Here is a 25,518-nt window from a genome sequence, read left to right on the forward strand (position 1 = left end):
TAAAAAAAATAATTTAACATGATTGAGACCAGTCAAAACTTTTGATCAGTGGTGGTCTTATTGCTGAGACCCCTACTGACTGCTAGAACAAACTGGGAGAAGGGTACAGTTCAGTGCTCATTCCCCCTGCCGTCTCCTTGCAGCAGAAGACTAATACTATAGTCAGTCTACAGAACCTGTCTCCTGCAGGGAGGAAACAGTAGGGAGAATGAGCACTCAGCCGAGCTCTTCTCCCTGTTTGTTCTAGCAATCAATGGGTGCAGCAATGGTGTCAGCTTCCAGACCCCCACCGATCAAAACTGACATGTCAAAAAGTTTTTTTTAAATGAGAGGAACACTTTAAATACTTCAGTATTCTGCACCAACTGTACTAAACAATTTAACTTTATAAAAATTCCATTGGAAAAGTGGGGAGAGGGGAGTTAATCATTACCTATCCCTGGTCTCCTTCAAATCCTTCTGGTCCCCTGATGTGCTCATCTCTTCTGCCTGCCTGCTGAGCCAATAACAGTCCAAAGCAGAAAATTGCTGCGCCAGTGATTGGCTGAGCAAAAGGCATAGACATTTACACACTAAAGAGCTAGCTGTTCTTATGGTGCAATTATCAGGGTGAGCACTTGAGTGACAGTACATTATTTTATCCAAGCTTGTTATTTGCTTGTACAATCATATTCCACTCTACATACCAACAGTCTGATGTGCATAATATATGCAATTTTTTATCATTTCTTGCCAGTGCCTTGCAAATTTGGTGTCCAACGCACCGTATCATCGGTTGAAAGCTGGCCTACTCACAAGAGTCTGGAACCATATTAAACCTTATATCCGTAATAAAGGTTTGTGCATTATTTAAGTCTGTGATAATTAAATGGTAGTTTCTAATTGCTCATTAAATTAACTACCATTTATATGCCTACTTTGTGCCTAACCTATTATCATTTATCTCTCTTTGCATAGCTTTGTTCTTTATTTTACATCTTGTTACTTTTTTTTTCTTTATAGATGTGAATGTTCGTGTCTCAAGCCTTACATTATTAGGTGCTATTGTATCCGCTCAGACGCCTTTACATGAGGTGCAAGTTCTTTTACAACAGCCAGTTGTTTCACTGCTGCCACATTCTGGGCCTGCAGTCATTACTCGTCTCAATGACCCAGACTGGTGGAGGAAAGAGCCTGTTCAGGAATCGGCAAGCCTTCATTCTGACCAGCCACAGTCTGAGTCCTGCTGGCTAATCCGGTTGTGTATTTCATTGGTAGTTAATCCAAGAGAAGACTCCTATTCTGATAGCGATGTCAGTTCCTCAGCTATTCTTCAGTATGAACCCTCTCCTGTTCGGCTTGAAGCACTGCAGGTGTGAATGTAATTGATAACCAATGTCTGTTAAATTTTTTCTATTGTAAAAGAAGTGTTCTTAACACTGTGGAACTGTGCATTACTAGGTAGAGCAACTGCTGTGCCCGGAAAGGGGTATTGCCAAAATTCATGTATGCTTGAGGTTCCACTGGCGGTTGCCGAACGGGGAAGAAAAAAACAGGCGATTTTCGGGGCGCACACCGCAAATTTCAGAGAACCATGGATGCAGTTAGTTAGATTATAGTTCTTTTATTAACATAGACAACGTGTTTCGGAAGCGGTCGGCTCTTCCAAGTCCTTTCCTTTCTTTCCCGCTCTCGAAACGCATTGGCTATGGTAATAAAAGAACTATAATCTAAATAACAGCATCCATGGTTCTCTGAAATTTGCGGTGTGTGCCCCGAAAATCGACTGTTTTTTTTTCTTCCCCGTTCGGCAACCGCTAGCAGAACCTCAAGCATTCTCCAGCCACCCTCCCCAGGTGGTCCTGGAGGCAGCCCCGCAATGTATGTTCTATGCTACTATAGATGTTGAGCTCTGAGCCCAACATCACCAGGTAAGTTTGAAATCTGCTACCCTGTTTAACCCTCTCCCCCCCAGTAACGGTACAAGGCAGCACCTTCCCCTGTCTGCTTCTTTTTATCTATGCATATATCAAATTTCATGTATGAAGCATTGTTAGTAGTATCAGGAAATAATTGATTCTTGCAGACCAATGTCGTTACTACCATTAGATATTAAGATACTTGCTAAAGTGCTGGTTACCAGATTATCTAGAGTAGTTACACACAATTATCCATTCCGATCTACCAGGCTTTATGCCTCCTAAGTCTAGTGTGTTAAACCTTAACCTCCAGGCAACCATGGTTGACCCCCCATGACAAAGCTATTTTTTCTCAGGATGCTGCTAAAGCATGTGGAAGTGTAGAATTGGGGTACCCGTGGGCCGTCTTGTACAGGTATGGACTGGGAAGCAATTTTATTAAACGGGTGAAACTACTCAATCACTCAGTTTGGAAAATATTGAGGTTTAGTAATTGGACTAAATGGTCATTACTACCATTGATCCGCTCTTGCTCTATCCCCACTTGCCAACCCACCTATCCCCTCGGAGATGAAATATTTGGATATTAGGTTAACGATTTTATTCAACTAAATCTCCTTCCTTTTGTTGTAGAAACTGAAAATTAAAGTAGATACCTGGATTATACTACCACTATTTGCTCGATGAAAGACTAACATAATCCACAAATGTGTGTTTTCCAATTGATGAGCAGCAACAAGATCCCCACAGTACTGGTATTCCTACTTAAAGGGCTTGTTCAATATGTTAAAGTCATCACGAAGCACCTAGGGCTGTAAAATAAACTATGCCATACTCGCCTCTCTTGGTCCAGCATTGGTGCTCTGTTCCACCCCGGTGCTTTTGGTTTACTTATGCCCATGATGTTCTGAACCTGCTGCAGCCTCTGATTGGTTGCAACTGGATCGCAATGCCATAATGAAATGCGGACAATGTGCCATCAAAATAAGTACTGGACGGAGTGGAGTGCCGGGGCTGGCTCAGGAGAGGAGTATGGCATTGTTAGATATTTTACCATCTTAGCCCAATGAGGAGTATGGATTTTTATTCACACTGCATCTTATGGTGCATTAGGGTGGCACTGTATTAGATGATTTACTTACACCATTAAATGTATCCACTATATAGGTGCTGGCTCGGCTTGTTAAAGGATACTTCAATATGGCACGGAGTTACCTCATGGAGCTGGGGGAGGTAGCCTGCAAGTGTATGCAAGAAACAGATGCTTCAATTCAACTACATGGTGCTAAGGTGAAATAGCTGATTGATTTTTTTTTTTTCATGGAAAATTATTTTGTATTACATGGCAGCTATTCAGATGATTGGCCATGCATGTAATACAAGAACTGCTTTGAGTCTGACAGAATGAGAGTTAATCATACAGAGAAGCTGTCTGTTCTCTCTCATAGAGGTGGGTCCTGAACAGGGGACCCACTCTATGATATCTAATGGCCTTTAAAGGAGTATTCCAGCGCCCATTAACGTATCTCATATTTACAGAGGTCTGACTGCTGATACCCCAGGGATCTCCAGAACAGGAAGCTGACTCTGCCAGCTGCACAGAGTGGCAATATGAGCATGCGTACTACTTCTATGGAATAAAGTCCGGTACCCTGCACTCCAGAGGCTACATAAAGAATGAATGTAGTGGCTCTGAGCATGCTCATCATTCTCCTATATGCAGCTAGCAGAGTCGGATGCTGGATTATTGGGCTGTAGATAGTTTTCTTCATTAGACAAGCTAGGGATGTCTGGATACCGATACTAGTTTCGGTATTGGGGCCGATACCGGGTATCTGCATGGTATCGGGGACTCTTCTATTGTCCCTGACACCAAATCCGATACCTGGTGTAGTGCTTCGCTGCCTCGTCCTCCGGTTCGCATCACTGCCGCAGCCCCATTCTTATCACTGTTGCTGCCCCGTTCTGCCGTCCGTATTATGGCATCTTATGGAAGAGCATGTGACATACACTTCACTCCACTGCGCCCAGCGTAACGCTACGGAGGAAGCAGAGTGATCTGTATGTCACATGCTCCTCCTTAAGACGCCATAATGCGAACGGCAGAACCGGGCAGCGGCGGTGATGAGAACGGGACTTCGGAGCGGTGACACCGGACAGTGAGCAACTACAAAGGGGGACTGCTGTCTACAGGGCGATCCTGCTGGCTACAAAGGGGGCTGCTGTCTACGGGGGGGTCCTGCTGGCTACAAAGGAGGGCTGCTGTCTACAAGGAGGGGGTCCTGCTGGCTACAAAGGGGGGCTGCTATCTACAGGGATGGGGGTCCTGCTGGCTACAAAGGGGAGCTGCTGTCTACGGGGGGATCCTGCTGGCTACAAAGGGGAGCTGCTGTCTACTGGGGGGGGGTCCTGCTGGCTACAAATGGGGGCTGCTGTCTACTGGGGGGGGTCCTGCTGGCTACAAAGGGGGACTGCTTTCTACCGGGGGGCCCTACTGGCTACAAAGGGGGGCTTCTGTCTACAGGTGGGGGTCCTGCTAGCTACAAGGGGGTCCTGTTGGCTACAAGGGGGGGAGGGGGAGCTGCTGGCTACAAGGGGTTCCTGCTGTCTGTCTGCAACTATACTACCTACAAGGGGGGCCCTGCTGTCTGTCTGCAGCTATCTATACTGTATACAAGGGGATACAACCTACTATTTAAGGCAATCTTACAGCAGAGTCATCTGCACTAACTTGAATTTATAGGTAGACAGTGCAGGTGACCTGGTTTCTACCGCTGCCACCATGTGAACATCAGCACAATCGCTCCGGAGACATTGGTCTCACCACCAATGCAAATTCGCTGTTCTGCTCAATGGAGAGAAGAGAAATCTTGGCTCATACTACAGCAGCCACCTCCATTGCACACAACAAGGAACCCACATATCAGCACGGTACGCAGCACCAGAGACCAGGTCACCCTGGTGTCCCATTTCCCTTTAAAATAAAAGTCCTCTTACTTGGTATCGGTGAGTACTAGAATTAAAGGATCGGTACTCGTACTCTGTCTTAAAAAAATGGTATTGGGACATCCCTAAGACAAGCCCTTTACCATAAAATTATGAAACTATTACTGTTAATCTATAGTACAGTATATAATGTAAAAAATGTTATGTCTTTTTTTCACAGTTGTTAGAAGAATTGGGAACAGGAATAGTTCAACAGCAAAAAACTGATTCTGTAGTTCCTATTTCTCAGAGGGTGACGGTTTGTGAGGTATGTTCATATTCAGGTTTTTATGTTTTTTAAGGTTACATAACCCTTGTACTTGTTTAACAAGATTTGAAGGGTATTTGTCCCTGGGACTTCTGTGAGGGTTGCATAACGTTTGAATACACGAAAGTTTACCACAGTATTCAGACATTGCTGCCAGAATATATCACCTATTTAGATGAAGATTATATATAATGTGCAAAGAGAATCTCCACCCAGTTTTACAACGTATTAGTAAGGCAGCATTTGAAGCCGTAGAAGGTGTTTTTTTGTTTTTGTTTTTTATTTTCTGTGTCTATCTTTTGGGTACAAGAGCCTTAATTGGATCTCATTTTGATGAGTAAACAAGTCTCTTTCAGGTTAGCTCCAGCACAACAGTCTATGGGAACTGGGCAAGAAGTTGATAAGTGTATGTATGGAGGCAATTTTACACAGGCCAACAGGAGCGCAGTATAAAGCACTGATCTTGATAATCTGCATTTGTGTATTGCGCTTTAAACTGTTTAATCAGTAGAAGGCCAGTCCACACAAATGATCGGTGTGAGTTATCCGGGGAATTAAAACTTATGAAGAAAAGGGATGTTTCTGATTGTGAGCGGTCAGACTACTGGGGCCCCCCGCAACCAGCTTTACATGGGCTTGCTACTCACCCATCCTCTGCACCCTCCAGACCCCACCCTCTGAGACTACGGAGTCGGGATCCAGGATAATTTTTATTTCCTTGTAGCGCTTTTAAAATTCATTATTACACAGGGTGATGTGCAGCCAATAACAGTAATTTAAATGGCCGCACAAAAGATGCTATCATCCAAAGTGATAATTTCTCGGTCGGCTCCATTGGGGAGGAGGCTGACAATAGGAATGCAAAAAGGAATCTGCCCCTCCTGGCAGGATATACTCTGCCTACTGACTCTGAGCCAATCAGTTTTATCTTAGTGTCAGTAGGAGGCAGTCACAGGTCTGGAGCTCTCCAGACCTGGTCTTCTTTTTTTATTTTATAGCTAGGGCCTGTTGCAAGTTATTTTCTCCTTTTTATTTCCTTGTTTTTAGGTTGGGGTTCAGGAGCATGGCGTTACCTGTTCCCCTATATGCGTCTAAGGGTCACGGGGCATAGAGTATGCTCCATTAACCCCTTCCCATCAACGGCCAGTGCTTGGGGTTGCACCTTGGGTCCGGGTCCTCCTACCTTCCCTGCTCGTCCCGCTGTCTCAGCCTGACATGATGCAGGTGACAAATAGCTGGCTGAAGACATCTTAGGTGACATCTCCCCCTTCATCTTCCTTCCTTGCTTTAAGGGGCCCCAGGTATAATATATATTATATACATCTATATTATACCTGGGGCCCCAGGGGGATTTTTCATAAATTTTTATTTCCTTTTATAGTTATAGGGGGCAGGGATGCGGGCTCCAGTCTTTATATCGGCATCTCGGGGAAGCTCTCCTCCCCAACACTGCTTACTTCACTTACATTCTGCTCAGTCTGTCAGTCTCTGGCGCGCCGGATAGAGCGCCTGTCAGCTGGGCTGCAGTCGCACGGCCGGCTCTCCAGTTTACTTTCACTTTCGCCTGCTTCTCGGGCAAGTCGCGCGGCGGGCAGGAAACTAATTGAGGCCGTGGCTGCGGCCTAGTCCGGAACTTAACTCCGCCTACACCCCGTATTCGGGTGCGCTGGCGGGGCTCCCGGCCTCCTCCTCCTCCTGCTGCCGGCCAATAGTCTATCGGCAGTTGCACCAGGGGTCACTGATTCTCGGTGCGCCTGCTTTCGGGGAACAGCTTCTGTACTCCTCCCTCTCCTCCTCCAATGGGGTCCATCTGGGTGTGGAGACCACCCCCCTGCTTGGTGCAGCTTGCTTCTCTCCTCCCTCCTTCCTGCTCTGCGGGCCATATCACCTCAGCTGCTGCCTGCCTCTTAATCTCCGGACACAGGACAGCTACGGCCTGCTTCTCAGCTCCAGCTGCAGGACACAGGACCTGGGTGAGATTGCTCTATTTTATTTCCTGACTGCTTCCTTACTACCACCCATGTCCGACCCCCAGACCCGAACCTCCCCCCAGACAGGTGGCTACAGCCTTAGTCACCTACTACTCTTGCGTGGGCTGCAAGACCAAAATGCCCGGTTGTTCCACTGAATCCAACTGCTCCACCACCCACACCATCCCTCCTGTGCCTACCTCTCAAAATGTCCTCCTGGAACTTGCGGTGTCTGCCCCTCCCCCAGAGTTGGTTTCTTCCCTTTCTTAGTCTATCTCCAACCTGGCTAGGGTCTCCAGATCAGTGGCATCTGCCTCTGAGCGGTCTTCCCTGTGCACGACCCCCTGGGAGTCCCTCTGTCTCTCCTGACCCCCACTTCTAGCGCTCTCACAAGCGCCCTAAAGTGATTTCGTCAGGCTCTTCTCCAGAGTCGCGTAATCGGGATAGACATTCTTCCCGTAGATCTCTCTCCTCTTCCCAAGCTCACCGGCAGCGCTCCCCACTCTAGGGGCTGCTCCCCTGGTGACAATCCCAGGTCTCCGACTCCTCGTTCCAGGTCTAATATGCCGCAGTCCAAGGCTACCTCCGCACACTCCCACTCTCCAGAGGAAGTAGCGGATGACCGGTTAGAATCCACCTCGGAACATGAGGACCACTCTGACGTGTCTGATAAGGCGGACAGCTTGGTGTCAGCAATCAGGGACACTTTTCATCTGGAGGACCCAGAAGTTTGTTTTCACCACTCTCGGCGCTCCCCCCCCCCCAAGGTTTTCAGTTCTCTTGCTTAATTTGACTCCTTGCTAGATGGGGCTTGGAAGCATCCGGATAAATGGTTTCAAGGGACCAAGAGGATCCAAGCTCATTTTCCCTTCCCTCAGGATCTGATTTCCAAGTGGACGATGCCGCCGGCAGTTGATCCTCTGGTTTCTCGTCTGTCCAAGTCGACTATTCTGCCTCTGGCGGATGCAGCGTCCTTTAAGGATCCGACGGACAAGTAGATCGAGAACTTTGGGGTGGCAGAGGATCGGCAGGTTTGTCCTTGTTACCTACCTTCGCTTCCGCCTGGGTATCCAAGCCCGTCTCGGTTTGGGCTTCTCAGCTGCGCCAAGGCATCTTGTCCGACGCTTCTTGGGAGGACTTGGGGAATATCGCTCGTCAACTCTCTCAGGCTGGGGACTTCCTCTGTCCAGCTGCTTTGGAGTCTGCACAATGTACGGCCTTTGCCTCAGGTAACTTGGTTGCAATTCGTCGCTCCATGTGGCTGAAGGCGTGGGATACAGATGCTGCTTCGAAAAAATCTCTGAGTTGCCCTTCTCAGGCTCTCGGCTTTTTTGGAAAATGCTAGATGAGATCATGTCCGAAGCTACTGGAGGTAAAAGCTTTCTGCTGCTGCAGAACAAACCCCACCACTCCGACCCCCGTCGGAAGACTGCTTCCTTTCGGTCCTTTGCATTGGGTCATCCTCCCAAGCAGGCGCCCTCCCAAGCACGCAAAGCCCCCTTCCTTCAAGGCACATCCTGACAACTGTGCTGGTGGTTTCTCAGTCAAGTCCGGTAACCATAAGCTTCCCTCTTCCTGAAGGGATGCCCCCACCCGTACCCTGTTCTCGGGTGGGGGGGACGTCTGTCTCTTTTCTGGGACATTTGGTTCGGGACGTTATATCCGATGGTTACCAGATAGTTTGCTTCTTTTCCCTGGGACCGGTTCTTCCAATCCTGTCCTCCTCATTCCCCTTCTTTAGCGGCTGCCTGTCAAGTCGCTTTGAGTACCCTCCTTGCTCATGGGGGTGATTGTTCAAGTTCCTCCAGGGGAGTGTTTTTCGGGATTATATTCAAATCTGTTTGTAGTCCCCAAGAAACGGGTTTCTGCTCACCCCAATCTGGACCTCAAGTTGCTCAACAGTCACTTGCAGCTATGCCAAATTCGCATGGAGTCCCTCCGCTCAGTGATTGTGTCAATGGATCAAGGGGAGTTTCTTTCCTCAGTAAATATCCGGGACGCCTATCTGCACATCCCCATTTTTCCCGCCCATCAGCGATTCCTCCGCTTTGCTGTTCCGGCGGTTCACTTCCAGTTCGTGGCTCTTCCCTTGGGCCTGGCCATGGCTCCCACGGTCTTCACCAAAGTCATGGCAGCAGTGATTACCTGGATGATCTTACCTGGATGATCTTTTGATCAAAGCTCTGTCCCGGTCGAGCCTTCATTTCACTGTGCAGACTCTGTCCACCTTTGGTTGGGTGATCAACTGGGAAAAGTCCCACCTTTCTCACACTCGTGTTCGTCTTCCGCAGGACAAGCTACACTCCCTTTCGTAGGGTGTCTGTCAACTATGGCGCGCTTCTCCTGTTCCGATTCACTTCTGCGTGAAGGTGCTGGGCCGGATTGTGGCGGCCATGGAGGTGTTTCCTTTTGCCCATTTCCGCTGGCCATCTTGGCCCTGTTGGACAAGTTGCCGTCCACTCTGGATCACCGGATTCTTCTGCCCCCCTCTGTTTGTCGGTCTCTTCTATGGTGGCTCCACTCTCCCCTTCTCCAAGGGCGGTCATTTCCTCCCCTCCACTGGCAGGTCGTCACGACCGATGCGAGTGTCCTGGGTTGGGGAGGTGTGTTTCGGGACCTGACTGTCCAGGGTCACTGGTCCTTTGAGGAGGCTCGCTCAGACAACGCCACAGCGGTGGCTTACATCAATCGCCAGGGTGGTATGCGCAGCCGCTCAGTGATGGAGGAGGTCTCCAAAATTCTGCTCTGGGCCGAGACTCGAGTGCCCCTGCTCTCTCCGCGATTCACATTCTGGGTGTGGAGAATTGGGAAGCGGAATTCCTCAGCCGCTCCTCCGCGGGGGGGGGGGGGGTGGGGTGGTGACGGGGTTAGTGGTCTGGAGGCGTTTGCGCAGATCTGCACTCTTTTGAGGACCCCGGACGTGGATCTCTTCGCGTCTCGCCACAACAGACAGGTTCCCTGCTTTGTAGCAGTCACGTGACCCTCTGGCGGTGGACGAGCTCATAATTCCATGGTCGTCCTTCAGTCATCCCTACCTCTTAACCCCTCTGACTCTCCTACCCAGGGTTCTGATGAAACTCAAGACGGAGGGCGTTCCCGAAATTTTGGTGGCCACAGACAGGCGTAGTACGCCGACCTAATTTGGCTGGTCGCCGACGTACCTCTGCGTCTTCCGGTTCGCCCAGATCTGCTTTCCCAGGGTCCCCTCTGCCACCCCAAGTTACTGTCGCTGCATTTGACAACATAGCTGTTGAAACCGCGGTTCTGAGGGCTCGGGGGTTTTCTTCCGAAGTGGTTCAAACCATGCTGCGGGCTCGTAAGCCTTCCTCCACTAGGATTTACCACCGCACTTGGTGGGCCTATTTAAGGTGGTGTGAGGCTCAGTCAGTCTCTCAGGTTATCTTTTCCTTTCCGCGCCTTCTTGCAGTCCAGTCTGGATCAATGTTTGGCGCTCAGCTCCCTTAAAGGTCAAGTTTCGGCTCTTTCTATTCTCTTTCAATGGCAGCTTCAAACCCTCATGTCCACACCTTCCTGCAGGGCGTGGCCCATGCGGCTCTGCCGTACCGGTCTCCCACCCCTCCTTGGAATCTCAACCTGATGCTCGGTGCTTTTCGGGAAGCTCCATTTGAACCTTTTCGGGACGCTTCCCTTCGCGTTCTTTCCTGGAAGTTCGCCTTCCTCATCGCCATTACCTCTATTAGGAGGGTCTCTCAGCTGGCGGCGCTCTCTTTTTGCTCTCCCTTCTTGGTCCTTTACCAGGACAAGGTTGTTTTTCAGCCTGCTCCCTCCTTCTTGCCCAAGGCCATCTCTTCCTTTCACGTGAATGAGGAGATCGTTCTTCCTTCTGTCCGGCTCCATCCAACGCCAAGGAGCGTTCCCTCCATTGTCTCGATGTGGTTTGGTTGTCCGTAGCTATCTTTCCGTCACCTCCTCTTTCCGGCAGGGTGATGCTTTCTTTGTGATTCCGGAAGGTGGTCGCAAGGGTCTTCCAGGTTCCAAGGCGACCATTTCACAGATTCGTTCCACCATCTCGGAATCGTACCGTTGTAAGGGGAAGGTCCCACCCTTTCGGGTTACTGCGCATTCCACACGTTCCGTTGGGGCTTCTTGGGCGCTACGCAATAGGGCATCGGCCTTGCAAGGCGGCCACTTGGTTGTCTATGGTCACTTTCTCCTGATTCTACCAGGTGCACACTTTTGAGTCCGCTGACGCTGGTTTGGGTCTCAAGGTGTTGCAGGCGGCAGTGGCTCAGTCCTCTGCCTGATTTTGTTTTGGGTACGTTTCCATCTCCGGGGACTGCTCTGGTACTTCCCACGGTCTCTGTGTCCCCCAATGGAACCAACCAAGAAAAGTAAATTTTTGTGCTTACCGTTAAATCTTTCTCGGAGGATGCATTGGGGGGGACACAGCACCCACCCCTTTGTTTTGGTTACTATGGTTCGGTTTTTCTGTCCGAGGGGTTTTGTTCAGTTCTTCTTTTTTTTTTTTTGTCTGGTTCCCTTGGACACCTGCTGGGTTCCTTTTTTCTGTCGGTCCTCTCCTACTGCTTTGGGACAAAACTGATTATCTCAGAATCAGTAGGCGGGCTATATCCTGCCAGGAGGGGCCGACTTATTTTTGTATGCCTAGTGGCAGCAAGATATACCAATGGTCTCTGTGTCCCCCAATGGATCCTCTGAGAAAGAGATTTTATGGTAAGCATAAAAAATAACTTTTTTCTAATTTGGCGGTTGATCGCTGGTCCTACAAATGCCCATTCACCACATAATCAGCCTGTCTAAAAGGGCCTTCAGTCAAAGGTCCAAACAAAAAGATGTTTTAGTCTGAAAAATGTAATCTGCAATTCAAAATGTCATTTATACTGATAAAATGCCTAAAAAAAAAAGCTTAAGTGATGCCATGTTAGCTTTCAGATAACTTAATTTCAGATAACAACTTAAATAAAATTGTCATCTTTGTCAAAGTGTTATTGATGCAGTGTTCATATTTCATTATTCCATATTATCATTATTTTGGGTTTTAATTTGTTTCTCATGTCTAGTATATTAAACAAATGTCTTCCTTGTCGATTTTATTATACTTTCTATTATTATAATGCCTAGGTAAAGTATATAAAGTCAGAATTAAATAACACCATTCCAAAGAATGCTAGGCCATGTATAGGATATTCAAAACATTCTATGCAGTACTGTAGTCTTACATAATGAAATATTTCTCTACTCTATAAACAAGTGCAATCATTTCATAGCCGAAACATAATAACCTGTTTTTCCTGTTAACCAGGCTGCAACATTTTGGAACATGATTCTGAGTGGTCCTTTACCTGGAGCCTTACAGAATGAGCTGCATCCAACTCTACAGACAAGTGCTTGTGATGCCCTTTCATCTGTTTTGCCAGAGGCTTTCACCAGTTTACCAGTATGCATAAATACATGAATGTTACTGTTCTTGTTCTGTGTCTTACACTGCCACAACACAACTGGCTATTATAAAATATCTGCAGCTAAATGTAATTGGAATGTCTACAGACATATTTTTTTTTTTTTTTTGTCAACCAATATTTTGCAAAAAATACAGAAGGTATAGTTCTAGGAGAAAGAAAAACTGCATGTGACACTCCTGACATATGTAACATACTTTCCAAACTTTAACTTTGGTATGGGCCAACCACTCACAGTAGGGATATGTTGGCTGTGAAACAAAGTGCAGCCAATGCATTAAAAAAAGTTTCCATAGTTAAGAACTTGAGATTTCCCCTTCTAACATGTTTCTGACATCAAAACAAAGAAAGAAACAGCATTTTTAGGCTGTGATAATAGGAAAAGCGTTTTATTCCTCCATGGCACAGTGCAACGTTTCAAGCCTTTGTGTGTTTTTGTTAAGCAATGATAAAATGGTAAAAGACTTTAATTTTTTTACTTAACAAAATCATGATGTGATGGTTGACATTTCAATCATAATAAAGTGCTATAGTGCAACAACACAAAACATTCACATACAGTATTATCCAAAAATACAGGGCTTCTTCAAGTAGACCATCTTTTCCCAAATCTAGTATATATGTGACCCACAATAGGGTTTTTGTTTTAAGTATTTATTTAGTTTTGCATGTTAATTAACACCCTCCTTGGGGCTCAGAGCCCGACATCACCATAAGAACATGGTGCAATACATATATAATTATCCTTCCAGGACATCACTACCACCTAACAGGAACAAAATAAAAGAAAGCGAATCAGCAGGCATCTATGTGAACCAGAGACAATGTTATTAAGGACTCCTAACAGGCACACCATAGGGGTGAGTAGAAAGGGAAAGTCCAGATTATCCGCCAAAAAATCCATTACCTCCCTCCAGAATGAAGCGATGACAGGACACTCCCAGACAGCATTCATAACGGTACCGACCTCAGAAGAACACGGGAAACACCGATCAGACTGTGAAACACCTATACGCTTCAGTTTAGCAGGGGTGTAATACAGCCTCAAAATATATCTAGATTGAATCAACAAAGCTCTGCTACTAACTACAGTAGAGTAATAGGTACCCTCAACCTCCTTCCATCGGCAGTCCGACAGATCAGGGACATCCTCCACCCATTTATGAAAGGCTCGTAAGAAAGGGCTAGGCCCCAGTGACTGAAGGAGAGCATAAGACTGAGTATGAGGTTTAGAAAGGTCCGTGGTGCCCAGAAGAAGCTCCACTTCAGAAAAGCCAGGAGTAAACGTCAGGGAGCCATATTGCGCCTGAACCCCATGCCTCAGCTGAAGATACCTATAAAAGGCACTTCAGGGATGCCATAACGTTCTTTCATGTCTGAGAAGGATAAAAAAAAAAAAAAAAAACTGATCCTCCGCAAACAAATGGATCACGAACTTGACTCCATAAGAACCCCAAAAACTGGCCCTCTGTAACCCATGCAGGTGAGGTAAATGTACATTCCCCCACAAGGGTGCTCTAGGAGATACCAGAGGCTGTGGAACTTTGTTCGACACCACGGACCAGACAGTTTAGGAGGCTTTCCCTGCCAACAGAAGGATCACAGAACACCCTAAAATATTTCTTAGGGGGAATCATAGGGGATAAATGGAAAAGGTACAGGAATTTGGGAAGGTAGATCATTTTAAAGATATTAATCCTGCCAGCTAGGGATAGAGGGAGCGAAGACCAGGCAGTTAACCGTTCCACGGTGGAGCATAAGAGCGGATCCAAATTCAGAGATGGTTAATCCATCAGGGATGCAGTAACCTCCACCCCCAAATATCGAAACCGGGAGACCAGTTGTACCCCAGCTGGAAGAGAGGGAGGGAAGGGAACCCCAGGTGAAAGCGCCATTAAGGAGGACTTAGCCCAGTTTACCCATAGGCTCGAAATCTAATCAAACCTGTCCAGTAGGTCAATTAAAGACAGGTGAGAACCCTCTGCATCCGCCAAATACACAAACATGTCATCTGCATAAAGGGAAACCTTCTCTACGGTAGACCCCCTGGGGATGCCACGTGACCCACAATAGGGTTGAAAAGTTGCACTTTTTCTATTACCACCTAAGAATGCTTTTTCTCTCTTTGGATTGATGGACTAGTATGCCCTTTGGACATGGGGATTTGTAAATTGCGCATCCATCTTTATTTTAGGTGTTTAGTTCATGGGAATTGCTGTGGTTTATGTTTTTATGTCACTATGACTAAAGTTTGCAAACATAATAGCTATCCTTTCATATAAATAAATATAATGGAATGTGTCCATTTTACATTCATAGCGAACAGATTCCAAATTTAAAGCCAGCTGTGGAAATCCAAAAAAATAATAATTTTTTCTTGCAGTGGGTATTGTCTACTTAAGAATAGAATACTTGAAGTTTGGCATGCTTCATGTCAAAACATACTGCTTATTGGAGGCTGTAATTACAGCTTTAGGGTACAAATAGCGTATATGCTGTGTATTGCAGTGCTTGCAAAATCTATTGGTGTTTATTATTACTCCCATAGACCTAACTAGCACAGAAATACCCAGCATGTACGCTATATGTGATTCTACCCTTAGACTCAGTTCAACAAAAAGGTCTCAATAAAGCCTCACACTTTCATATTATAAAATTGCTTGTGCGCTGTATTTATAAAGTGAAAACAGAACTGGTTGCTTTGGTAGTAGGTTTTCTTGCTTTCCGCTCATATGATCGAATACTGTTTTTAGCTCTAATCAGCAATAATATTTCTATGTGAATAAAGCCTAACCACCTAAGGCTTGTGCAGTGTGTCTGGAGCTAGGATACAAGTATAGTTTTGTTAGAAGAAACAGTGTGCTGATATGCTTAAAGACAGTGTGATGTAACGGCCCGTTACGTCACACTGCTGCTTAGCGTATCACAGTCTGAAGCGATATATCGCTGTGGCCAGCAATAAGCTTAGCGCAGTGTGAGAATAAGACTTGGGCCGGAGTACGGGAGACAGATTCCAGCAGCACTGAGGGAGTGGCGAAGGTAAGTTAAACATTTTTTTTCTTGCAGCAGCTCGGGCAGAGTAAGAAATACGAAAAAAAGAAAAATGCTGGATAACGCCTTAAAGGAGATATGCAGCATAACACTTTTATGTCCCCCTGTGCCAGGGCTGCAAAAACAAATAAAACAAACTTTCTGACCTTCATACGTTCCCCCTTTGCTCCGGTATCTGCGTCCCGCTTCTCCGCTGCTGCTGGGCTCTGTGCTTCTTAGGCTCAAAACATCACGCTGCATTCACCATATCACCGGCCGCAGCAATGTCCCGCCTCGGCCGGTGACAGGCTGAGCGCACTGTCATGTAACGAGCCGGCCAAGAAGCAGCGGAGGAACGGAACGCCGATACCGGAGCTACAGAGAAATGTAGGAAGGTGAGTTAAAGTTTGTTTTATTTGTATTTTCAGCCCGGGCTCAGACAGACATAAAAGTGTTATGCTGCATATCTCCTTTAAATCCTCATCAGATCCACGATCTTTCTCATCCAGGGCAAGTGAATGGGGTATTTTATACCTCATTTATATTTATATATTTATCGTGGAAAAATATCCACAGCACAGCACAGCATAGAAAAGCTGAATGCCAAGGTGGCTTATCCCCATGCAAATCCAGAAACCAGCAGCAGTATACCTTTTGGCAGAAATGAGAAATGAATTTCAATTCTTTTGTCAAATACAAATCAGATTTAATGCAAAAAATGTATAAATAAAAAATAAATGACCATTGCACAATTCACTGCTTTCATTAGATATTGATATGTCTGCATTGCTCATATCTTGCTGGATGTCCTATGTGCTGCCTTACTCTGAACAGGGGTAACCATTTGAAATGTAAGCCCTGCTATATTGTAGGTGGGCAAAATATTGTGGAAGACATTTAGCTTTATTATAAGATTAGTTAAGCTGTAAGTGGAAAATGTAGAAGTGTATTTATATTTTTATAATTGCAGGATGACCGTCAGATACTGTGTATAACACTGCTGCTTGGGCTAAACCACAGTGAAAATCCTCTTGTAAAAGCTGCAGCTGCACGCGCTCTTGGTGTATACATCCTGTTTCCATGTCTTCGACAGGTTGGTCTTTGTTGTTACCTTTCTACTTTTCAAGACATTGGGATAGGTTGAAATGTGAGTGTGTATAGCTACATATATGTTTACAGATATATATATGATAGGTAGATATATTTAATGTAATAATAAAATAAATATATGTTGCAGTAGCGCCCCTAACAAAAATTTAAATGGAGGATAGACAGCACTGGCCCACATCCTTAATGCATGTGAAATTTCCAGTCTCCGCCGAAAGAATGAACATGTTCATTTTTTGGGGGTGAAATTTTGCCAGGGCTGCATTTAAGTTAATGGGCACAGAGCACGGTATTAAAAATTCTACAATTTACAAACACTATGAAAGCAACAAGCAAAATATGGCACAATAGACCAGGCCCAAAAAAAAAAAAAAAAAAGTGTATTGTATGCTCTCACCACCCAACATAGAAGTGTCTGCAGATAACCTGCAATGGGTAGGTATTAGTCCACACTTCTTAATGTGGTGTACCTCAGCTTCTTTATTCAGCAGGATGAGATGATCACAGTTGTAGAGAATGGTAAATATTTCTAATCTTGTAATAAGGTAGCATGCCTTGTAGATGAATGACAAGTTTGGGTTAACTGTAACTTACATAGTAACATAGTTTGTAAGGTCGAAAAAGACAAGAGGTCCATAGAGTTCAACCTACACTTGTAACACTTAAACCCTACACTGGTTCCTAGGGAACTAAAAATGGTTACCAGATTTATAGTCAAACATGTGTTTCCACCAGGGTATATCCAGTTATGTCAGTGGAACAGGTTCATGGCTGGTATATGCCGCTGTCACGGTCACCAAGTTAAGATACTTAAAGTTAAAACATGATGCTAATTTAGTGTGTAAGTATTATTAAATATATAGTAATTCAATGGTTCTTATCTGTTGCAGGATGTCATGTTTGTAGCAGATACGTCAAATGCAATATTGATGTCTCTCAATGACAAGTCCCCAAATGTGCGAGCTAAAGCAGCCTGGTCGTTAGGCAACCTGACGGATACATTAATCGTTAATATGTATGTATTTCATATATTGTGTATTGTAGTTAGATTTTGTTGAACAAAAAATATATATAATTTATTATAATTTTAGGGAATCTGTGGGACATACTTTTCAGGAAGAATTTTCAGACCTGTTGCTTCTGAAAATGCTGAGGTCAGCAACTGAAGCATCAAAAGACAAAGATAAGGTATTCACTTATACAGTGTCACAGCAAATATAAATTGTTTAAATGAAGTTATGTTAAACATGTTTTAAGTGACTTTTTTTTTAACCCCTTAATAGGGTTTTCCAAACTGGGTGCCGTGACACATTAGTGTGTCGGCAGCATCCCCCAGGTGTGTGGAGGGACTGTCCTGTTGCCCTAGTCACTGTTGTTCTTGCTGGCCATGGCTAAAACTGCTGATCTTGAACTCGCAACCATCCCTGCAGCCACTTTAAATCAGTGAGCTGCAGTGGACATTGCACCATGGAGCAGGAGGACGTCACTCGTCAGACCCGTCTAGACTAAGAGGCACAGGCCAGGGAAGTAATGGTACAGCAGAGGATCAAGGGGGGGGGAGGATTAAGTGGCATGGGGGGGGGGGGGGATGGGGTGGAGGGCTAGTGTGGATGAAGTGGCTTAACTTATTGAAGTGGCATGGAAGGGATATCAAGTGGTAGGGGGATGAAATGGGATCAAGGGAGAGAATTAAGTGACACGGGGAGTAGGGGGAAAGTGGCATTGGGGGGCGGGGGTTGGTAGAGCAAAGGATATAATGAAGTGGCACAGGGAGCAAAAAGGGAGGGGGGGGTATGAAGTGACAGATGGGAGTAGCAGGCACATTTGTAATGCTGATACTGGATTCTGGTATCACGTCCTGCATCGTAGGAAGCCTGACATGATATGTACAATTGGCGGTACGGCAAGGAGTGTGTCACCAAACTATGCATGTGTAAAAAGGTGTTATTAATATGAAAAGTTCGCAAAGCTCTGCTTTATGATATGCATTCACATCATGGAAGCCAAGGTCTCCATACTCTGCAGCTCACCGTAACCAGCATGGAGTTAGCTCCAATGCAGCTATTTAACTTCTAAGGATGCAGGACGTACAGGTACCTTGCGTCCCGGTCCTTAAGTTGCTGAGCACGCTTCAAAGCTGGTGGGTCCTGACTGCTATCAGTAGCCAGGACCAAGGGTAAATGCCGGGCATCACCGATCGGGACGATGCCCAGCATTAACCCTTTAGAAGCCGCAATTAAAGTTGATCGCTGCATCCAAAATGAAAGTGAAACCATCCCAGCAGCTCAGCGGAGCTGATTGAGACCATTGCAATGAAATCGCAATGTCCCGATCAGCTGAGAGGAAGGCGGGAGGGCACTTACCTGCCTCCTCCCTGTCTGATCGGTGCTCTGCTAATCAAAAAACTTTTAGCCGGCTGGAACAGCAGAGCACCGACAACACATTGCACTGAACATTATATGCAATCAAAAGATTGCATGGCTAAAAAATAAATTTAAAAAGTTAATAAATGTGAATAAGCCCCTCACCTAATATGTTTGAATCACCCCCATTTCCTATTTTTTAAATAAAATGTAATAAAAAATAATCATATGTGGTACCGCCGCGTGTGTTTAATGTCCGAACAAATAAAATATTAGGTTAGCCAAACCGTACATAAATTGGCTATCCTTGTAGCCATATGGACCTACAGAATAAAGATAAAGTGTCATTTTTACCGAAAAGTGCACTGTGTAGAATCGGAAGCCCTAAAAAGTATAAGTTATAAGTTTTTATTTTATAAGTTATAAGTTTTTATTTTATTTATTTTTTCTTATTTCACCCCACAAATAAGTTTTTTTTCTTGTTTCCCCATAGATCATGTCATTACAAAGTACAATTGGTGATGCAAAAAACAAGCCCTTATATGGGTCTGTAGATGCAAAATTGAAAGCATTCTGATTTTTAGAAGGAGAGGAGAAAAAAACAGAAGTGCAAAAACAAGCTGAAAATGGGCTTTGGGGATTAAAGGGTACTCCGATGGAAAACAATTTTATTTCCAATGAACTAGTGCCAGAAAGTTAAAGGGTTACACCGTTGGAAACATCTTATCCCCTATCCAAAGGATAGGGGATAAGATGTTAGATCGCAGGGGTCCCACCGCTGGGGAACCCTGCGATGTCTGCTGCGGTACCCCGTCATTCGGTGCACAGAACGAACTCTGCTCCATGCCCAATGACTGCCAAATAAAGCAGCCAAGCCCCCTCCGACCACTTTTATGGGAGGAGGCGTGACAGCTATGTACTAGCCGTCGCGCCCCCTCCCATAGACCTGAATGGAGGGGACTGTCGTGACATCACGAACACAGAAGCTGCAAGCTTTCGTGTTCCGGACGCCGCCGTTTCCAGCCCGGAAATTGCAGGGGTCCCCAGCGGCTTTACCCCCGCGATCTATCATGTTATCCACTATCCTTTTGGATAGGGGATAAGATGTTTCCAACAGAGTACCCCTTTAGGATTTTTTAATAGAAGTAATTTACAAATCTGTTTAACCCCTTAAGGACCAAGGTCATTTTGCCCTTAAGGACCCAGGCATTTTTTTTCACATCTGACCACTGTCACTTTAAGCATTAATATCTCTGGGATGCTTTTACTAATGAAGTTGATTCCGAGATTGTATTTTCGTGACGTAGTCTACTTTATCATAGTGGTAAATTTTCGTCGATAGTTGCATCATTTCTTGGTGAAAAATGCAAAAATGGCATGAAAAATTTGAAAATGTTGCATTTTTCTAACTTTGAAGCTCTCTGCTTGTGAGTAAAATAGACATTCCAAATGAATTATATATTGATTCACATATACAATGTGTCTACTTTATGTTGGCATCATAAAGTTGACATGTTTTTTTTACTTTTGGAAGACACCAGAGGGCTTCAAAGTTAAGCAGCAATTTTCAAATTTTTCACAAAATTTTCAAAATCAGAATTTCTCAGGGACCATTTCAGTTTTGAAGTGGATTTGAGGGGTCTTCATATTAGAAAAAAAAAAAAAAATTACCTCATTATAAAAACTTCACCCATCAAAGTATACAAAATGATATTCAGAATGTTTGTTTACCCTTTAGGTGTTTCACAGGAATAGCAGCAAATTGAAGGAGAAAATTCAAAATCTCCATTTTTTTTTTTTGTTTTTTTTTTTACACTAACATGTTCTTGTAGACCCAGTTTTTTTATTTTTACAAGGGTTAAAAGGAGAAAATGCCCCCCAAAATGTGTAACCCAATTTCTCTTGAGTAAAGAAATACCTCATATGTGAAAGTAAAGTGCTCCGTGGGTGCACTAGAGGGCTCAAAAGCGAAGGAGCCACAATGGGATTTTGGAGAGTGAATTTTGCTGAAATGGTTTGGGGGGGGGGGGGGGGGCATGTCACATTTAGTAAGTCCCTATGGTTCCATAACAGGAAAAAAAACACATGGCATACTATTTTGGAATCTACACCCCTCAAGGCACGTAAAAAGGGGTACAGTTAGCCTTAACACCCCACAGGTGTTTGACAACTTTTCGTAAAATTCGGATGTGCAAATGAAAGAAAAAATAGTTTTTTCACTAAAATGCAGTTTTTTCCCCACATTTACAATTTTTACTAGGGATGTCCTGATACCGATACTAGTATCTGTATCAGGGCCGATACTAGCCATTTGCATGGTATCGGGAACTCTTTTAATGTCCCCGATACCATGTTCGATACCTGCTGCCGCTCCGCTGCCCTGTTCTCCCATCCTCCTGTCCGCATCATAGTGTTCCATGGAGGAGCATGTGACACACACGTCACTTCACCTCCTCCTCTGCGCCCAGCGTAACACTACAGAGGAAGCAGAGTGACATACAGGACAGACCAAAAGTTTGGACACACCTTCTCATTCAAAGAGTTTTCTTTATTTTCGTGAGTATGATAATTGTAGATTCACACTGAAGGCATCAAAACTATGAATTAACACATGTGGAATTATATACATAAAAAGAGTGTGAAACAACTGAAAATATGTCATATTCTAGGTGGAAAGTGTCCCCAAGTGCAGTCACAAAAACCATCAAGAGCTACAAAGAAACTGGCTCACATGCGGACCCCCCCCCAAGAAAGGAAGACCAAGAGTCCCCTCTGCTGCGGAGGATAAGTTCATCTGAGTCACCAGCCTCAGAAATCGCAGGTTAACAACAGCTCAGATTAGAGACCAGGTCAATGCCACACAGAGTTCTAGCAGCAGACACATCTCTAGAACAACTGTTAAGAGGAGATTGTGTGAATCAGGCCTTCATGGTAGAATATCTGCTAGGAAACCACTGCTAAGGACAGGCAACAAGCAGAAGAGACTTGTTTGGGCTAAAGAACACAAGGAATGGACATTAGACCAGTGGAAATCTGTGCTTTGGTCTTATGAGTCCAAATTTGAGATCTTTGGTTCCAACCACTGTGTCTTTGTGCGACACAGAAAAGGTTAACAGATGGACTCTACATGCCTGGTTCCCACCGTGGAGCATGGAGAAGGAGGTGTGGGGGTGCTTTGCTGGTGACACTGTTGGGGATTTATTCAAAATTGGCATACTAAACCAGCATGGCTACCACAGCATTTTGCAGCAGCATGCTATTCCATCCAGTTTGCGTTTAGTTGGACCATCATTTATTTTTCAACAGGACAATGACCCCAAACACACCTCCAGGCTGTGTAAGGGCTATTTGACCAAGAAGGAGAGTGATGGGGTGCTGTGCCAGATGACCTGGCCTCCACAGTCACCAGACCTGAACCCAATGAAGGCAAAAGTGCCAACAAGTGCTAAGCATCTCTGTGAACTCCTTCAAGACTGTTGGAAGACCATTTTAGGTGACTACCTCTTGAAGCTCATCAAGAGAATGCCAAGAGTGTGCAAAGCAGTAATAAAAGCAAAAGGTGGCTACTTTGAAGAACCTAGAATATGACATATTTTCAGTTGTTTCACACTTTTTTGTTATGTATATAATTCCACATGTGTTAATTCATAGTTTTGATGCCTTCAGTGCGAATCTACAATTTTCATAGTCATGAAAATAAAGAAAACTCTTTTTGAATGAGAGTGTGTCCAAACTTTTGGTCTGTACTGTATATGTCACATGCTCCTCCATAGGAGGCCATGATGCGGACGGGAGAATGGGGAGGTGGAGAACTAATGTCTACAGGGGGGCCTGCTGCTGTCAAAATGGGGGGACTTGCTGCTGCTGCTGTCTAAATGGGGGGCCCTGCTGCTTCTGTCTAAATTGGGGGGCCCTGCTGCTGTCTAAACAGGGGGGCCCAGCTGTTGCTGTCTAAATGGGGGGGGGGGCCTGCTGCTGCTGCTGCTGTCTAAAGGGGGGGGCCTGCTGCTGTTTAAATGGGGGCTCACTGTCTAAAGGAGGACTGTGGTCTACGGGGGGGGCTGCTACTGTCTATAAGGGGGGCTGCTGTCTACAAGGGGGGCTGCTACTAATGTCTGCAAGGGGATACTACCTACTATTAAAGGCAATTTTACAGCAGAGTCATCTGCACTAACTTGAATTTATAGGTAGATGTAGGTAGTGCAGGTGACCCATTTTCTACCAATGATCACCATGTGGTCATCGGTCTCGCCGCCAATGCAAATTCTTTGTTCTGTCCAATGGAGAAGAGAGAAATCTTGGTACATACTACAGCAGCCGCCTCGGTGAGCAGCACCAGAGACCGGGTCACCCTGCTGTCAGATTCTCTTTTAAAATAAAAGTACTCGTAATTTGTATCGGCGAGTACTAGAATTAAAGTATCGGTACTCATACTCTGTCACATGGCATACTATTTTGGAAACTACACCCATCAAGGCACATAAAAGCGGTACAGTGAGCCTTGACACCCCACAGGTGTTTGACAACTTTTCGTTACAGTCGGATGTGTAAATTTAAATTTTTTCCCCCAAAATTAACTATTTTTACTAGAGGTTATAGGAGAAAAAGCCCCCCAAAATTTGTTAGGCAATTTCTCCCGAGTACGGAAATACCTCATAGGTGGCCCTAAACTGTTGCCTTGAAATAATACAGGGCTCCGAAGTTAGAGCACCATGCGTATTCGAGGCCTAAATTAGGGATTTGCATAGGGATGGAGATAGAGGTATTCTACGCCAGTGATTCCCTAACAGGGTGCCTCCAGCTGTCGCAAAACTCCCAGCATGCCTGGACAGTTAATGGCTGTCCGGCAATAGTGGGAGGAGTTGTTTTGCAACAGCTGGAGGCTCTGTTTTGGAAACCGTGCCGTACCTGATGTTTTACATTTTTATTGGGGGCTGTGTAGGGGTATTTGTATATGTAGTGTTTTACTTTTTTATTTTGTGTAGTTTTTTTAGGGTACCTTCATACGGGTGGGGGTTCACAGTGAGTTTCCCGTTGGGAGTTTGAGCTGCAGCGGAAAGTTTGCTGCATCTCAAACTTGCAGAGTGAAACTCTCTGTAATACCCGCCCGTGTGAGTGTACCCTGTTGCAAAACTACAACTCCCAGCATGCCCTTTGGCTGTCCGTGCATGCTGGGAGTTGTAGTTTTGCAACATCTGGAGGGCCGCAGTTATGGGACCACTTCAATTTGTGCTGTTCTGTAACATCTGGCCCTTCAGATGTTGCCAAACTAAAACCTCCCAGCATGCCTGGGCAGTCTGGGCATGCTTGGAGTTGAAGTTTTGCAACATCTGGAGGGCTACAGTTTGGACATCACTACTTAGCAGTCTCCCAACTGTTCTCCAGTTGTTGCAAAACTACAACTCCCAGCATGCCCTTCATCTGTCTGGGCATGCTGGGAGTTGTAGTTTTGCAATAACTGGAGGCACACTGGTTGGGAAGCATTGTTTCCTAACTCAGTGTTTTCCAACCCATGTGCCTCCAGCTGATGCAAAACTACAACTCCCAGCATGCATGGTCTGTCAGTGCATGCTGGTAGTTATAGTTTTGAACAGTTGGGAGACTGCCAAGTAGTGGTGTCCAAACTGTAGCCCTCCAGATGTTGCAAAACTTCAACTCCATGCATGCCAGGCATGCTGGGAGTTGTAGTTCGGCAACATCTGAAAGGCCAGATGTTGCAAAACTGCAACTCACAGCATGCCTGCACTGTCTGGGTATGCTGAGAGTTGTAGTTTTGCAACATCTGGAAGAGCACAGATTGGAGACCACTGCACAGAAGGCTGTCTGGGCATGCTGGGAGTTGTAGTTTTGAAATTCCTAGAAGCAGCAGTGAATATCACTTTATGGCGATTTTCACTGCTGCCTTTTCCACTTACCTGTCACCGCCTCCAGGTGTGCCTGCCGCCGGCCCCAGTCCTTACTGCCGCGTCAAACACCCCCCTGCAGGTATGTGCTGCTGTCCCCCCGCAGCTCTCGGGATTCTCTTCCCCCGCTCTGCACGACTTCTAGGAGCAGGCAGAGTGGAGAATCTGAACTATAACCCCCCAGTCAGCAATCACTATGATTGGTCCTGGGCGGGGCGTGCAGAAGTTGTCCCCTGCTGGTAACAGCAGGACTTCTGCCAGTTAACCCGTACGATGCCGCAAATCGCCGGGTTAACTGAATGATTTATATAAACGTCATGATGCGCGAACTACCTGCACATCATGACGTTTATATGTCATTCTGTGGGAAGGGGTTAAAGTGTGTCACCAAACTAAACTTTTAATAAAGACACTTTGCTATTTATTTTCTGTTAAAATTCTCAACCTTTTTATATGTTTTTAATGTGACTGACAAAACAGCCACTAAGTGGTTCTTTCCTGTTCTCTGCCGCAAGTCAAACAGTTAGTTTGGTCTCCTCCCCCCGGCATGGCA

The 25,518-nt window shown here is 45.4% G+C and overlaps 1 protein-coding gene across 3 annotated transcripts in view; it reads left to right on the forward strand.

Annotated features, from left to right (window-relative positions):
• Positions 1–25,518, forward strand: part of HEATR6 (HEAT repeat containing 6) — a 98,099-nt gene that overhangs the window by 67,712 nt on the left and 4,869 nt on the right. For all 3 annotated transcript variants that reach the window (XM_056557508.1, XM_056557509.1, XM_056557510.1), the window contains 8 exons: positions 737–836; positions 1,003–1,352; positions 3,066–3,188; positions 5,065–5,151; positions 12,406–12,540; positions 16,563–16,685; positions 17,590–17,714; positions 17,791–17,887. In XM_056557508.1, coding sequence (XP_056413483.1) covers positions 737–836; positions 1,003–1,352; positions 3,066–3,188; positions 5,065–5,151; positions 12,406–12,540; positions 16,563–16,685; positions 17,590–17,714; positions 17,791–17,887 — 1,140 coding nt within the window. The remainder of the gene's footprint in view (positions 1–736; positions 837–1,002; positions 1,353–3,065; positions 3,189–5,064; positions 5,152–12,405; positions 12,541–16,562; positions 16,686–17,589; positions 17,715–17,790; positions 17,888–25,518) is intronic.

Source organism: Hyla sarda, chromosome 2 (assembly GCF_029499605.1).
Source record: "Hyla sarda isolate aHylSar1 chromosome 2, aHylSar1.hap1, whole genome shotgun sequence".
NCBI lineage: Eukaryota > Metazoa > Chordata > Amphibia > Anura > Hylidae > Hyla > Hyla sarda.